General features: G+C 28.8%; 2 protein-coding genes across 3 annotated transcripts in view; both read left to right on the top strand.

Moving 5' to 3' along the window:
* LOC136974591 (RNA-binding protein 12) overlaps positions 1 to 18398 on the top strand; it is a 69517-nt gene that overhangs the window by 34133 nt on the left and 16986 nt on the right. The gene's annotated exons all lie outside the window — the stretch shown is intronic.
* On the top strand, positions 17202 to 18107 carry LOC136974619 (histone-lysine N-methyltransferase SETMAR-like). Its single transcript, XM_067269548.1, has one exon. The coding sequence runs from the start codon at positions 17202 to 17204 to the stop codon at positions 18105 to 18107; it is 906 nt and encodes a 301-aa protein (XP_067125649.1).

Genomic DNA, 18398 nt, shown 5'->3' with positions numbered 1-18398 from the left:
ACCTAAAATGGCTTGAGGCCATTCACATTTATAAATTGACCCTTAACGACACGTGCATCAATTTTAACGATGAGTTAGTTTTGTCTGTAGCCTGGCAGGTGTTGATGGACTCTGAACTTTAATTGTTAAGATCTGGTAGCCCTACAATTACGCATACGCAACTCATGTTACACTTTTGAATATTTTTTCTCATATTTTGTTAACTGATCACTTCATTCCATCGGAAACTCTGTTTTACACCTGAGGAAGAACTCGCAGCAATTTGAAAATGTTTGTGGTGAATCCTTTCATTTTTTCGTCACACCAGATATAGGTTCTAGGAGTATGATTTTTTTAACACATCCCGGTGTTTTGTGTTGTTGTTAATTGCACTATCAGTTTTCATTAAACCTGAAAAACGGCACCGAGCAAATAAAAATTTCAGTATTCTAAAACCCATGGGCAAATTTGAGACATGTGTGCTTACTTGAATAAAAAATATATATATCAAATAAAGGCATTTGTGCTTACAAGTTGTGGAATTTTGTACAGAGAATTTTACAAATTCTTGAAGTAAATATGTTAGAGCAAAACCTGAAACTGTTGTACAAGGAATATACCCAATTTTTGAACTGTGTTAGAGCAAAACCATGTTGTACGAGGGATACCTGTATTAGTTTTAAATTGTTGCTTATTTTACATAGATTTTTATACTTTTTGTAAATTTGGCCTTTACAATAGTAGTTTGGTTCTTACCTGGTAAGATCTGGCAACAGGCTTCACCAGGCAAGTTAATTATTTCAAGATTATCAGGTACAAGCAATACCAATTCTCAAGAGTTGGTATTGCCAAAAGTAGCACAAAAAATTTTTTTATTCATACCATCAAAATGGTTGACGATAACTACAAAATTGAGTTTTTGTTGTTTGGCTTGTTGAATAACAATATAATTTTTAAGCAGCCAGCCATGAAATTTTAGAGAAGAATTTGTTGCAATCAGTACAATGAGCACCCAACTCAGTAGTAAGGTGGTTTGTATTCAGGAAGAAGACATCACATGTGATGTGAGGGCACATAGAACGTGTGCAGTAAGTGCGTGCAGTGCAAGACTACAATAAGAAGGATGCTTTGATTCCATACTGTATGCGTTCTGTTCATTTTTGCACTAGTATGCTTTCTTCACCCTTTTAAGTACAAAATACTCTCTCTATTCTGAATTTCGTGTGTGTCAAATGATTTCTTGCGGAGTTACAGCAAAAAAACAATCGTTGCTTAAGTTTTGCACACCAGTGTATTATTGGTTATTACAAATGTAGTTTCAAATTGTTGCAATTTTTCACTTTCTTGTAATGTTCAATGACAAAAATTATCTTGTGATATGGCAATTTTAAGTATAATTTTTGAAAATATAGAAAGATACTTTTCTGATAATTTTTTTCAATGCAAAACATATAAAACAAAAATATTGGATAACACAAATTTGTTAGCTTTTTGAAAGTATACAGCCCTTGTATAGGATATACACGTAATATTTTGCCTCTAATTTTTAAAACAAAAATTTTATATATATAAATTCATCAATTTAATTTTAACTTTTTCCTTTTCTTTATGCATACTTATAAACTGTAAGTATACATTACATTAATTTATTGATTTGAAGTGACCTTCACATAGTTTCATAATTCAATGCTTTATATCTATTGCTTGAGTAATTCTTACTATCTATTGTGATAGCAAAAGTTATGACAAAGCATCACAAAAAAAAAGTTTTTTACATGTGATAACAAATGAGAATGAAGAAGATTAAGCTAGATAAGAGATTCCACTATATCTTATTTTCTTTTTGCTTAGCTTGGATAAACAGTAGCAATACCATTTACATGCTTAAAATCTGTTTCTAAACATTTTAAATAATTTTTATGGAGATATAAATATATTATATTTTAATTAGACTATTCTTATAGGATTGTTTTTATTTGTAGTAGCAATATTAAACATTAGATAACATTGATAGAATTATAATAAATTTCTCATTTTATATTTTCTATATTGTTTAATTCTAGTTAAATCTACATTATTAGATAGATGATAATACATCTCTGCTTCAGAGTTTTTGTGGTTTCCTATTTAAATACGGTTTTGATGACAATGATATGTACTGTATCTAGCTTTATTAAAAGACAGTTACATATTTTATGAAAAGACTAATCTTTAATACAAAATGAACATTAACAAATATACTAATAAAATAATACACATGGTGTTTCATAAATTAAATAAAGTAGCTTTAAATGGCAGATTACAGTTTGTGTGTGAAATTAATACTGAAGAAAATGAATATCCAATAACAAGATTTAAGACTTGTTTATTAGTTTTTGGCTTTCCTGCCAACAAAAAACACCCAAATTTATAAGTTAGATTTTTTGGCAAAAATTTTTAATATTCAATATTTTCAAATGTGCAAACTAATAAATTATTATTGTGTATATATTTTGTATTTGGAAGTAAATTTTCTTTTTTTTATCTGCCCTGTTAAGATATTTTGAAAAGTTGTTTGTATGTATTAAATATTAATGGCGTCATTCATCCAAAAACGTGCGTGTATATCATAAATTCAAAATTTTTAACTTTCTTAAAACTTCATAACTTTGAAAAATAGTAACAAATTTACAGAAATCAATTATAAGTTTTATTATTTCATAAGTATAAACAAGTTTAATCTATTTCTACATTAAAATCATTTTCAAGTTGTATATATTCTTATTTTGAAGAACTTAAGAATACTGGGAGTTGACGGGAACAAGTGCATTGTTGGAAGATTCTTATATCGATAACAAACACACAAAAAGAAGGTTTAAAAATGATTCCTGTTACTGACAAAGACAATTTTTTATTTTTGGCAAGACTGATATTTATTAAAAAATATCAAGATAAGAAACTCATATTCGTACCCTGGTTCAAGTTAATACAAGTTTGTTGTTTATTTCAGAAAAGTTTACTCTCAAATAAATTGTCTTTTCTGAAAGTCACAATAGTGATGTAACACAAATAGCTTAATCTACTTTAATTGTTTGTTACTTGTAGCAGCAAAAATAATAGAAATTCGTATAAGAAACTCATTTATTGTCATAAAGCTAAATTAAGTAATTAAAGTCATTTTTTAATTGATTTCAACAAGTCAGTCTTAAGATGTCATAGGTTGAGGAATAACAAATCACTCTGAAGAAAAGTCTTGTGAAATTTGTATCTTTGACATAGTTTGGATCATCTGCATCCATTTGTTTGGATTCCTGCAGCATTATTATGCTACAACTTTCAAATACCATCTCTAACATCTATTTTATTGGCAATAGTCATTATTTAAAAATTGAAAATACTAATTATAAAATTTAGCTCTAAATTGTAAACTTTTGTCTTCAAAGTAAATGACAGGCAAGAAAATGCAACTATTATTTATATATATATTCTGTAAGTTACTTATGAATATAATTACTTTTCCCTACTGTTTATTTTTAAAATATTAAGGGAAACAGTTGAAATTAATAGTAAGTTTGAGATGATATAATTACTACTAAAAAATTTTGCTTATGAATATAGGAAAGTCATCTTTCTTATATACACAAATCATCACAATGCATATATAAATAATGTAATGTTATTAGCTAATTACTAATTATTTAGTTTTTTAATTTTCTTAAATAATTAAACAAATTATTGTTTCCAATTATCAATTACATATTTCGACAATTTATTTAACGTTATTTCTTGGAAGGGGCGGTGTTTTATTAGCAACAATTTCTGACATATTTGATATTGTTCATTTGAACACTTTGGAAGCTGTAGTAACCGAATGTTCTGGTCCTCCCATCAGAAGTGAAACACGAGATCTTGTGTAAAAGTTATTCTAATGTAATAATTTATTTAAATTCTTAACTTTAATTATTTGAATACATTGAAAGTTTTACTGCATTGACAGAGGTTCCAAATGTTTGAATATTTCAATATTCTGAATTAAATAAAATCTTTCTGCAGCTACTGCTTATAAAAAATGATTTATTTTTTTAAATTATTTGATAACGATTAAGACGAGTTATCAAAATCAACAAATATTTTAAAATGTTAATTTTTAGCTTGCTTATTTATTTTTAAAAAAAAGTCTTTGTCTACCAAACATATGTTTAGTATTATTATATAATTTGTGAAATCTTTGACAAGACATTAGAAAAAGTCGTGATAAACAATGAAAGATTGTTTCACTAGAATGATCAGACTAGTAATCCGTAAAAATATCAGATTTTGTTTTAGGATTTCCAAATAAACTTTTAAGTTGTCGGTTTTAAATCTTACTTTAAATCATTATATATAATTTCATTGTTCATTTTAAACAATTTTCTTCTTTTCCTAAATCTTCTGTTGTATTTCACTTGATGTTACTCTTCAAATGAATAAGAAAAGTAATAATGATTTAATTTTAAATTCTGTAACTGTATTTAAATTCATGTATTATTATAATGAAACTTAATTGAAAGTAATTTTTTTAACTGAAATTTAATTACAATCAATAAGTATTTTCCTTACTGCATGTTTATTATATGCAAATATTTTATCACTACTAAAGATGTTTTCAAGTAGAAATTAACATCCAATAAGTATTATTATTATTATTGTAAGTGTTGTTTTATTTAACTTGAATTCACAAAGATGCTGTGCAGTCTGAATCTTGTGGCTTAACATTCAAAATGAAAAATTCTAAGAAACAAACAGTGAAAACAACTTCACATAAATTTATTAATGTATATTAAGATTGTTGACATTCACAACAGATTTTTGTATAATATCTGGTAATAGCAATAAGAAGTTTGGAAATTAATTTGTCGTTTGCTTTAAATTATTATCTCATCAAACAACTCTACAAAACTTCTTTCAGATGAATCACCTGATAATCTCTAACAAAAATGAGGAAAAGAATCTGCTAACATGTCATGGATAATGATTTTGGATCTTGTTGCTTTAATACTATACATCAGGCTCATTTGTTCTGATAACAGTATAATAAAGATTCGGCTTTAGATTTTCCCGATCCAACACTGCAGCTAGGTAAAGTAAAATGTGTTTTGGTAGATGATTTTCTCATGCTAAAACAAAATACAGTGTACAAATCTAATTTAAATTATCACCATTCAACACAGATTAACACACTTTGCTTTTTTAAACGTTGGAAGCTGCTATTAAAATACAGTGAGTGATTGGTTAACGAACACTTTCGCTATAGATTTTTATTTTCGGACAACAGGACAAGCACAAGAAGCGATGCTACGTTTAGATTTGTAAAAGTATATTTTAATGGCATCTATACATGGTTTATGGAACGAGACTTTCACAGTTGTATACGTAATCTTTTTTGCACTAGTTAATTTCTGTTCTCTGAATTTTTGTAAGTGCTTTTCTGAACATTTTATTCAAAAAACTGATATTATTATGGGATCTAAAAAGAGTGGAGTGTAAAGAACTGTATTCACTATAGAAACTAAGCAAGAGATAATAGCCAAGGTAAAGAGTGGACAGAATAGGTCTGATGTTTCAGGCAGATGACTTCAACAGGTCTACAGTAGATAAATCTTAGCTAAGGAAGATACAACCAAAAAGACTCGAGCCGATAAAGAAGTAACGAAAATTGCATCTGAGAAACAAAGGTGTGCCTGCCATCTGTGAAAAAAATGGAGAAATTGATTTTAGTTTGTTATTACATTTAAATAAACATAATAAGAAGGTATAAATTTTTTATTTATTTTTGTGGGTCTCCAGAATGAATGAATCAAATTACCACAAAAATCTATGATAAATCGATAATAGGTTAACAAACAATTTGGATAGCGAACGTAGTCTTGGAACAGATTATGTTCATTAACTGATCACCCACTGTAAATGTTATTTAATATTTTATCATAAAAAGATGAAAAAATTAATTAAATTTATTTTTCTGAGTTCTGTATAAGTTTTGTGAGTATTATTAATTATTATTATTAAAGATTTATTTCTTGAAATAAAAATTCTGCAAAGAATTGTTTCAGGAATGGGAAAAAACTTAAAATACAAATTTTCTTGACAGAAAAGTAAGAAAAACAGTATTTACAAGCAAATTTTTCTGTAATGTTAAGTTAGTAAATAAATTTATTAGTGAGAAACATTCAAAATTTGAAAGTTAAATGATCAATAACTTTCCTTATCTCTCTTGATGTTTATCCAAACTAGAAATGAATACTTAGCAACATGATATAATTAATATATTTATTTCATAAGTAGTCATGAAATAAGTTTTCATGTACGATATAAATCAATTGTTTTCTTCCTGGAGTACTTTATGGTAGTGATATATTTCAAAATTTGATTGTGATAGTTGAAATATGTGTAAAAATAAAATCTTTTTAAAAATGAAAAATATATTGTGATATTTTCTAACTAGTAATAGTTTTTGTAATCATTTAGTGAGTGATGTTCAACAATATTATTTGCAACTACTATAGAGTTTGTTAAACCAGAATATCTGGCCATCTGGCACTTTGAATAGTAGCAGATAATCTGGAATTTTCCAGTAATTCAACATGCTAGTATTTCACAAATTGGCAATTGTTTGGATACATGTTAAAGATCCTGGGCAGAAATTGAGGTAAAGGTTGGGGTATGACTGTGCACATTGCTATGTGTTGGGAGGAGGTTGTTTCAAGAGTAATTAGAATCTCAAACTCTTCTGAAATTAACGTGGTAAACTATACAGTACATAGTCTACATTGTATTGTGCCGAATTAACATCATTAAGCCGGTGCACACATTTTCAGATTGGCGATATGTCCGATCGATGTATTTTCATTCCCGCAAGCAGATGCAAAGATGGTCGAGATGGTGCACCTAAAACAAGTTTTTCATACATGAATGTGTATAGCTTACGTGAATTCTATGTGTATGACATATCTCAAAAGTATTACAGTACGTATATCTGAATTGTAAATGTTGACAATAAAATGTTCATTAACATTTCTGCAGGTTTTCCAATCAATCTTAACACATAATGTGGTACAGAGTATACTGTACATCAATGTTTACAATGTTCAGATCACATGTATCTTATTAAACTTTGGAAAAATATGAAAATGTCCAATAATCTTGTATCAAATAAAATAATTAGCACAACAGTGTAGCAGTGTTACAAACACGATTTATTAAGGTAGTTAAGACGTACTTGCTAGTACTTTTCACAGCTTTTTATGATTAATCATATATCATTTATCCTGTAGGTACAAGTGTTTACTGTGATTGCAGAAATAAAATAATTTTCAGTATTCTTAAATTAAGAACTTGCATTTTATTTCAAATGAAAGAAAATTTCACAGTTCGTGATGATATAATTTACATATATTTGTTGCCAAGAATATCATTAATACACTAAATGATTACAATAATTGTATTTCTAATTTTATTTTACTAAACACTAATCATAATTCTGTAAAATACAATTTATATATATATAAATTCAAATCAGTACATTTTGATATATTGGAAAATGACATTAGAGCTATGATAGAAGACTTACGCCATTAACTTTCGACGTAGCGTGCAAACATCACAATTGCATTATTATTATTATTAATTTTTTTTATTCAATTTTATTTGGTGATAAGAATTACATCAAAAAATTCTTTTACTGTTTTGTTTATTACATAATAGTGAACTGTAATGAAGGTATCAAAAAGCATTTACTAATCTAAGTAACTAGTTAGCAATAAAATTGATTACTAAATTATTACATATATACACGAAACAACTGGTTGCATTCTTGTTGTCATCAGAGCAAACTAGGAACATCTGGGAGGAAGAACGATGTCTGGCTCAAGCTCTGATCTTCCTGGAAGTAAAGATTACTTTTCCACTGATGACATATAAGAATAAATGAAAATTCAACAAAAAATCAATATAAACTGATAAGACTATTAGAAATGACACATTTTAATTTTTTCATAATTCTAACATTTTATTGGTGTATTCTGTAGCAATAATTTAATGTTTTAAAGCAAGAAAGTCAATCTTAAATGCTACGTGATAAAATTGATATAAATTAAATAAAATTGTGAAGTTTCTTGGACGAACCTCGGTGTCCTAAAATATTAAGATGTATTTTTGATTAAAATGTGTTTGTGATTAAATTCGGCAATTTTCTACATAGTTAGGCTTTATAATAATCTTTATCTAATTTTTTTTATTTTGAAATATAAATTTTTAGGTAAAAATATAGTACTCTATATATTATGACGAGTTCATGGGCATCTGCTGCAACTTTAACAAGGGGCAAAGGGATATAATCTGATTATCATAATTGGCCTGACTTAACAAAAAATTAAGCTTATATCAGGTAATTTTCCATAATGTTGAGTGATGCAGAGAGGAGAATTTTCTTACATTCATTGGGAAATTATAAGGTTCCAAGTTCCAAACTTCTTTGCTGTTGGTTAGAGGCCTGATCAAATAGGAACAAATGACCTATTGGGCCTCAGCAGATACCCATGGGCAAGTTTGACATGACTATTATAATTAGCATATATACATTTTACAGAAATATTCTTTCTCTCTTCAACTTAAAAAACAAGAAAAAACTTGGAGATCATTAATTATCAGATTTTTTTAACTCTGAATATTAATCAAAATTCTTTCATTAGCATAATTTTTCAGCTTAGTATCAAATTTTTTATTTAAACAGCTAAAACATTTAAAATCTGTTTTTGATATTTTACTTCATTTCTCTGTGCATAAAGATAATGTGTGTTGTTTCAATTCTGCAATGTATCTTTTAATTCTTTGTCTTCTGATTTTCACTAATTGAAAGATTATTTAATAAACCAAGTTTTTACGTATTTAAAATTTGTTCCCCCTATAATATTTTGTAAAGGCCTATTGTTTTAAATTCAAATATGGTAGATGTAAATTTTGTTTTCTAAGTTAGGTTAATTCTTGTTTGTAAATGACTGTGCTATTTGATAATTTCAAAAAGAAAAGAAATATGTTTAAAAAATTTTGATTCTCAGTCCATAATTACATATAGCAGTACTTTTTTGAAATTTATTTTTTAAACAGATGCTTACGTACATTTAAACTTGCGTGTGAATAATGTATTATACTTTGATCTGTATTTATAACTATTCTAAATATAGAAACAGTATCCCACTTAAAAAAATATATGGACCATTTATTTTGAAAGTGGTGTAAGTCCATTTTTCTTCTTTTGAGATATTTAAACGTTTGCATTTTAGTTGATTGAAAAATATAAAGTGCACTAAGTTTGACAATGTTTCTATGACTTCAGAAATATGTAAGTTAATTGCATAAAGACTTCTATGTGAATTTAACTAAATTAATGTATTTTTTCTGCGCCATTAATGGACTTAGACCACTTTCAAAATTATTGAACTGTAAAACTCATTAAATTTCTATTATGTAATACTCAATTTCACTTGAAACACATTGTGTTTTATTTTGATTTTGTTTATATATTATAACAAGAAATAAAATTGTGTTGTTTATTCTGAACATTAAAAATATTTACTTATCGTTAAACTGTTTTATGATAAGTTTATCATTATTATGAGCTACCATTAGACACTAATTTTCATTTAGGTTCATTACATGGATTTTTTTTCCATTCTATTAAATTGTACATTTATGGGTAAAATTCATAGTTTTCCTCCTCAGTTATAAGGAGCTGTTCATAAATGATGTCCACTGGAAGGGAGGGAGGGGGTTAATCCCTTTCCTTAAGATAAGTCAGACAAGAACGGTTGAGCATTGGTGGACATCCATTTATTTCATTAAATTTTATAGAGTTTAAGCATTTTATTATATATGTTTCAAAGTTTCTTGTATGTTTCATTTCTACTTATGGTATCTATCATTCATAAAGTGATGAAGGTTTTAATGGGGGTTGAGTTATGTTGGACATCAAAAGAGGGGAAGAAGTTACAAAAACTTGGAAAAACTGGGACAAGAGAAGGGAGTTAAAGTTTCAACAAAAATGCACATGTAATTTATGGAAAGCCCAAGTGCTTAGACTGCAGAAAATGGACTTACACCACTTTCATAATCAATGATTATGCAATGTCATTTACCAATGAATTTTTAATTGATCAAAGCTTATGGTTATTTTAAAATAATAAGTGTGAATTGTTTATAAATAAAAAGTTCACACTAAATTATATGTATATTATGTGATTTCTCAAGTTTTTCCAAAAATGGACTTACACCACTTTCAAAATAAACGGTCCATATAAATTATTCTTATATTTATAGTTGTAAATACTTGAAATGTATACTCACTATAAGTTTAATATTGGAAGAAATCAAGACAAATTAAACAAGTACTGTAATTATTTATTGTGACATTCTCACAATTAGTGTTGCCACCTTTACAAAATCGTTGACCTGGACGGCAGGTCAGGTTTGTTCGAACAGAAAAGTTCCTGACGCATGCGCAATGTCATTTTACAATGCGAAGAATAACGTGCATGCTGGTTCTAAATCAGTCGCAGTTAGGGACTAGGAACTTGCGTAGGAGTAACATACAGGCAAAAAAAAAAAGGCAACAAGCAGGTTGGGCGTCACATGTCTGCATAAACAGGGTAACATGGCAGAATGGCAGACGAGTTTCAGTGAGTGTGAGGTCTTTTGTTGTTCAAATGGTGTAAATTTATAGCAATATTTGCAAGAACTTTGTTTCATCATAATTTCACAATTTATAAGAAATTCCCAGACTGTGAGTCAATTCCCAGACTGTCCGGGTGAAAACCGGAGGGGTGGTAACACTAGTCACAATGCTTCCATTTTAATAGTATCTTGCCCCTGTACATTATACTTTTCCTCTTGACAATGAAGTCATGCTGGTTCGTTCAGGAGAAAATTTTTGAATTGAAATAACGTGACTTTGGTCCAAACTGGAAGTTTGTATATAGTTAATTGGTGCTTCCTTCCCCTAAGCTTTCTATATCCAGCCTTGATTTTCATGTATCTAAGTTGTTTCTTCAGATTAAGGAAGGACAGATGGACAACAGTCGGAATTTATAGGTCTACAAGTTTTGAAAGTTGCAGCTCAAAAATGAAATGAACATTAATATCATATGTTTGCTATTCAGAGTAAGAATATGATCCAGAAATACTTAATGGTTTTTTTTAAATAATACAAAATGTTTTTCAGACATTTTTGTTTATTCTGGATAATTATAAAAAATATTGATAACATACCAGCAAAGATTCAGAAGACAATGCTTCTGTTTTGCCAATAGAAAGTTAGAGTTTTTCATAATGATATGTACTGTTCTATGATCAACTGATTACTATAAGATATATATTTTATCACTAGTAACACCACTAAAGTGTGCTGCATGTTGCCACAGGATGTGCCAAGACTGGACAAATAAATCACAAAGTAGTATCTCTATATAAATTAATACACTGATATTTTAGCTGTTTGTCTAACGATTTTAATATTAAATTTTTACTTTGATAAAAAATTCAATGTTTTAGGTCTGATGTGTCTATTAAAGTGCATTAAATGGGATTAAATTTGCAACTGTTCTCAGGTCCTTCTCTACATTGATTAATATCAATGAAGATAAGGATAAGGTTCTAAGTTGAAAATTGGTTTTTTATTGTATGTACACACAAATCTATATACAATGGACCTCAGTATAGTGAATTTACAAGTTACAACATTCACTGTATCAACAGTTGTAAAAATTCTTATCAGTCAACGCTGTATTATTGGTTACTGTACAATATAAATTTTCTACAGAAATTTAAAAACAAAATATCTATATATTTTAAAAATGGTTCTACTAACACTAGAACTACAGGAATTTCAGCATACTTAACCACAGGAGGGATCATTTTACCACTCAGGTTTTGTGAAGACATTCGGTTATAGGCATTTTGTTATTCCAATTTGTTACAATAATTTGTTGAAAAATAAAACTATTAGAACATTTTATATAAAGTGTAGTAACATAAGCATTACTTTCTACATGCATATTTTTGGCAATTTTTTTACATTGCTCAAATGACTTAATTTTACATTCTGCAATTTTGTTTGGATGCTGCACACATTTAGAAGATGACTTTTAATTTCTTCTCTTTGTTATTTATTTACCTTTTGTAAAGCTTCTTTGAAGTATTGAGGAAGTTTGACAGACTTAGGATGAAATTCTTCTGGGTTATATTCTTACCCGTAACTTTTTAAATATAATCCACGAGTTTATTGAAAGTAGATCCAATAGTCGAATAATTGTCACGAGTTCAACACACTTCATTTCTATGATTTTGTACATATGGGGTCAGACCCCCTCCTCATGCAAAATATTAATGTACATTTTCCAGTAAGATGAAATGATGCATCAAAAATCTCCCATCAACAGCAATATTGTTATTAGATGACACTTTTACTGGTCTTTTATTTCTAGTTAGGCCATTTATCACAATGGGAGTAATATCACTTTCTTCTAGCAATGGATGGAGAGTATGTTTGTACAATCCAGATTGTCAATTGCATCTTCGATATCAGAACTTTTGTTTGGTCTACTGCTGTACCAAACTATTTTTTTACTATGGTCAATGCATTACTATCTGAGTCATCTTCTGACATGTTTTGTAAAACTTTAAGAATATCTTCAAGAGAACGTATACATGATAACTTTCTTAATTAAAATGATTCAATATACATGTAAGATTTCTCACAGAAAAACGTTGCAAAGAAATTAATGTTTATTGCAGTTAAATGAAACAAAATTTACAAAAATAACACAGAAGGAACTTTGCTACATTTAAATAAAATGTGTATTTTTTTTCCTTCCTCAAATTACAAATTCCTTTTTCTATCATGTTGGAATAGATTTCAAAGCAATACACATTAATAGTAATATGATGAGATCTTGCTTCAATTTAACAGTTAGTAATAAAAGATGTCACTTCATCCCAAGCAGACTGAAGTGTGAATAATGCATATAGTAAAAAAATGTTTTGCTTGTTCATCAGTCAAAATAAATTTTCAAGGAGTTTTTTTTTATAAAGAACTTTTGAATTCTTTTATTATTCATCAGTTGTAATATCAAAGTATTTATTGATAAATATACAAGCTTAATTGATTTAAGTTGATTGGTGTTATAAACTAAGTAATTATCAAAGACAATCCACAAGTTTCAGTTTTGATAAACATTTTTAAATAAGCTTCAAACCCAGCTGTTGTCATCAACTGGGTTTGAAGCTTATTTTAAAATGTTGACAACAAGGCCTTTTTATTTTCATGCTAGTAATCAATCGAACTTATTACATTTTAAAATATCTTTAATATTTGCCATTGATTAACTGTGGCAGTTTCGTGGTTATGGTCATATTTGCAGTTACCAAAATGGTAATATGAATTTGTCACTTTTTGTCGGCAACTTTTTTAAAAAAAAAATAATGGTTTTAAATAAGGCATTAATAATTCAAGAAATTTATAAAATTATTTTATTGAGAGTTTACTATATATGAATAGTCAGTTTAGGCCAACAAAATTGTTCACTATGATGGTTAATCACTATATAATGGATCCACTGTATATTATTGAAATTTAATCAAATGTTATATACAGTCAAACCCTGTTAATACAAAATTGAAGGGTCTTAAAAATTGGCACTTTGTATTTACCAAACTTGTTAACATGAAATTCCATGGGACTACAAACTACTTTGCAGAAACCAATAACATAATAATAAGGTTTGATTGTATATACTGCATTTCTTTGATTTCACCATGAATTTGAAATTTAATTTTTAAGTTTTAAATTTGATAAAATTGATTAACAAATTAAATGAACAATACAATTGCCACAAAGTAATGTTCGGCAGCTCTTTCCATGCTCTTCTGCATGTACAATTTTTTAATGCTGCATCGTAATGCCATTTTTAAGGCATTTTAAGTGCAAAAAAGGGGTTTAAATTGAACACCTATTACTAGTGAACTTTATTTGAACTGATGTGATATTAAATAATACAGCCAAAAACTCTTAGTGCATAATACACCAGTAATAATTACAATGCCGATTGTTGTTTACTGTAAATATAAGATGAATCTCTGTTTTGGTAACATAAAAATTGATTAAGAAAAAACATGATCTTTGACTTAAGCAAATTATGACACACAAAGCAATTTTATTACTGCTTTGTAATTACAAGTTGATACAAATTAAACAATTTATTTTTCAACATAATTTTCCATTACTGTTACACACTTGTTTTAGCAGCCCGGTAACTTACAGATGCTGTTAGAGAAATGGTTTTTTTGGCTGGACATATAGCCAATTTTGCACTGCTGCTTTTACCTCGCCATCACTATCAAATCTGCAACCAGTGTTTCTTTCAAGGATCCAAACAAGAAGTAATTGGTGGGAGTAAGGTCTGGTTGTATACTGTGGATAGTGAAGAATATCAAACTTTATCTTCTCAATGGTTTGCACAGTTCTAAGATGGTTTGAGGATGCGTGATGTCATGCAGTAACAAACATTTTCTGAGATATGTGGATGTTTTCATACTGTGCCAATGTTCTCCAGTTCTTTTTTGTAGGTTTTATGCCATCCACCCACATAAACTGGATTATGAAACTCTCTTCCTGTAATGTGCAATCAACAATTGAAGCATCCATCTTTTCAAGGCAACAGTTGAAATAATGATGCTATAGTGCCAACTGATGTCTTAGTTGACTTGCCTGATGTATCCATGTACTGTACAGTACATCATATCTGGTTTAATTTTTCTTGCAGCAATGGTGCTGAAATTTCTGAATTGCCATTACTTTTTAAATTATCTATGTAGTATATACTGTATATATGATTACGTTATTTTCTATACGTCGGTACCTAATATTAATTTTTGATTTTTTTAAAATTTATTTATTTTATGAGGACTATGCCTCTAAAATAACTAACAAAAAGAAAATTAATTTATAAAAAGTCTTTACTAAATTTTTCTAGCTCGATTAGTAATTCTCAATGTGATTATTTTTCATCCACTTTATACATTCACATGTTATATATTTAAAAAATTTCAACCACAACTGAACTTATCTTATGTAATATTATTTCATTTAATTAGAGAAAATATAATAATGATATTTTTAATTATTTCATATTCCAATCTTGAAGTTAATCTTGAACTCTGGGAGTTATGTATAAACTGATACAAGATTGGAAACACTGCTGTCAAAATGGCAGTATGGGAGTATTGATTTGAAGCAAAAATATTTGCAAAATAGCAATTTTCAAGGGGTAAACTTTATCACTGGCATATCCGTACTTTAGATATGAGAATGTTTGTAACTAATAGTCTGTCAGTTAAATTTTGAAAGGTCTTGGAAACATTTAGAATTCTTAAATCTTATACAATAACTGGAAATCATGTATTCAGATAAATTTATAAAGAATTATAAAATGAGTTCTTGCAGGAGGTTTAATACTGAATTCTTACACAAGTCAATCTTTAATAATAATAAATTAACTCTAGCTGAATTTTTGTTTTCTGTTTCAATATAATGAATATTTTATTATTCATAAAGTGTACAAAACAAGGTTATATGGAATTGTTTCAGCAATTTGATTATTTTCTATTAATTACATGTACAGGATGGGAAAGAAAGTCACTTAACACTTTTCCACAGAATATAGAATGTACCCAAAGTTAATTCGCTTGCGTCAGGAACAGATTGATGTGTGCTACATGCATGGCCACCATCTTGATGGCAGCCACATTGAATGTGTAACTCCAAAACTATGGGAAGGGGGTCATGTGACACATCATATACAGTCAGAATTTCACATGAAATTGATTGCTGAAAGATTTTATTGACCTACCTTGAAGGGTTAGAGTTATGCATGTTACATAATGTGCTTAATATACATTTTTTGGGTATATTCTATAGAAGGGTTGTTAAGTGACTTTCTTTCCCGCCCTGTAATATGTATACATTAAATGGCCTATATTATTTATTATTTAACATTTTTGTGTAGTCATATTTTTAACATCTTCAATAGAGAATAACAAAAAAATTATCAGCTATTAACTCTATATTATTTTGCATAATTAGAAATTGAATAATAATCATATTAAATGTTCTTACTTTGTTGTTCTATTGTAAACACCCAAAGATAACCTTAACATTATCAAAATTACTTGAAGATTATACAGTTTATTTTAATAAATTTATTTTTCTTGTGTTTATAAGCTCTTAACACCAAAAGGCAATTTTAGAATACACATTAGCTATGATGTGTTGATAAGATTTGGGTTTTCTTTAGAATATACAGTATAAACTTATTGCCGTTAATGCCGTATGTCATAAACCAGTAGTTTCCAACCTTTCTTGACTTGCATATATTCCTTGGTTGCCCAATTTTTCTACGTTTTATTTTGCATGTTCATCAAACAGCGGTGCCTTGGTCAATTATACAGTGCTATACAATTACATGTAAAAAAGTTTTTTAATTCGAAAAGTGTAGCGGGAAGGACACAGGTAAATACAATAAAAATATAATTATATTTTTGTTTAAAACTAAGCATCTAGTATCATGACATAGCCAAAGACCTTAACACATAATCTGAATATTCTTACAGTGCATCCACCATTATATATTGCATTTGAAATTTTTATTTTTAATCATTGGGATATTTGAAATGAAATTTAAAAGTATATTTAGAGAAGATGGTGAAGTATGTCATCTCTTCTGATCTATATTAATCTTTCTGTTTGAGAATATTTGAAAGAATTATACCTAGAAAATTTTCAAACATTGCTAATGCAATGATGTGAGTTTTTCCAGGTATTCTTTTATTTTAAATCATCAAAATGAAGAAAGATTGGTATAATCAAAACAAAAAAAAATGTGTAAACATTATGATTTCAAGTTACAATATAGTGAATTCAATCAGATGGAGATTTATTGAATCTAAATTGTATTTAAATGTAATTTATATATAGATTGGGGAAAAAGAAAGCCATTATTTTGCCGCTAGATGGCTGTAGTGATATATATCTTGTAAAGTATTGATCAAACAAGTTCAGACTTGTGCTCGTTGGAAAAGTGACATTCCGTACTAAAAAAAATTCTTTTACAGTTTTTTGATTGGTTGATTTAATTGTGAGTTATAGGGTGTAAAAGATGGAAGTTAACAAAGAGAAAATTCAGTATGTTTTACAATTTTGCTTTGATAAAGGCAAAAATGCATGCCAGGCGGCTGAAATTGTGAATGATGTTTACGGTCCCGATACTGTCACAGCCAACTACGCACAATTTTGGTTTCGTCAGTTCTGTTCTGGTAATTTTGATGTTAAAGATGCACCTTGCGTAGGTAGGCCTGTCATCGTAAATGTCGATAAAATCATGGTAATGATCGAAGTAGACCGGCATGTAAGCAGTCATAGCATCACCCGAGAGTTAAAGATTGACAACAAAACAGTTTTAAATCATCTGCATAAAGCTGGATTCAAAAAGAAGCTCGATGTTTGGGTGCCACACGAATTGGCACAAAAAGACATGATGGATCGAATTTCCATCTGCGAAGCCTTGGCCAAGTGGAACGAAATAGACCCATTTCTTAAATGGATGGTGACTGAGGATGAGAAATGGGTCACATACGATAATGTGCGAAAACAATCGTGGTCAAAGAGCGATGAAGCAGCTCAAACAGTGGCCGAACCAGGAATAACGGCCAGGAAGGTTTTGCTGTGCATTTGGTGGGACTGGAAAGGAATCATCTACTATGAGCTGCTTCCATATGGTCAAACACTAAATTTGGACCTCTACTGTCAACAATTAGACTGTTTGAAGCTAGCGATTGACCAGAAGCGGCCAGAATTGGCCAACAGGAGAGGTGTTGTTTTTCATCAGGACAATGCCAGGCCACACACGTCTATAGTGACTCGCAAGAAACTCCGGGAGCTTGGTTGGGAAGTTTTGATACATCCACCTTATAGTCAGGACCTGGCACCAAGCGATTACCATCTTTTTTTATCATTGCAAAACTTCTTTAGTGATAAAAAAATTGGCATCAAGAGAAGATTGTGAAAATCGCTTAGTTGAGTTTTTCACCAATAGGGACCAGGGCTTCTATGAGAGAGGCATTATGAAGTTACCTTTAAAATGGCAACAAATTATAAAACAAAATGGGGCATATTTGACCCAAATCGAACCCATGTTAAATAAAGTCTTGAAATAAACGTAAAAATAATGGACTTCTTTTTCCCCAACCCAATATATATATATACACAGTATATATCAATTTACTTCAACTAAAATTGTAGTATTGAATTTACATATATTTGTTGAAATCATTCAAAATAGAAAAATAGAGCAGTT

Source organism: Centruroides vittatus, unplaced genomic scaffold (assembly GCF_030686945.1).
Source record: "Centruroides vittatus isolate TY-2023 unplaced genomic scaffold, ASM3068694v2 contig_351, whole genome shotgun sequence".
NCBI classification, from domain to species: Eukaryota; Metazoa; Arthropoda; class Arachnida; order Scorpiones; family Buthidae; genus Centruroides; species Centruroides vittatus.
Note: the sequence above shows the minus strand (reverse complement) of the source record. Positions and strands in the feature narration are given on the sequence as shown.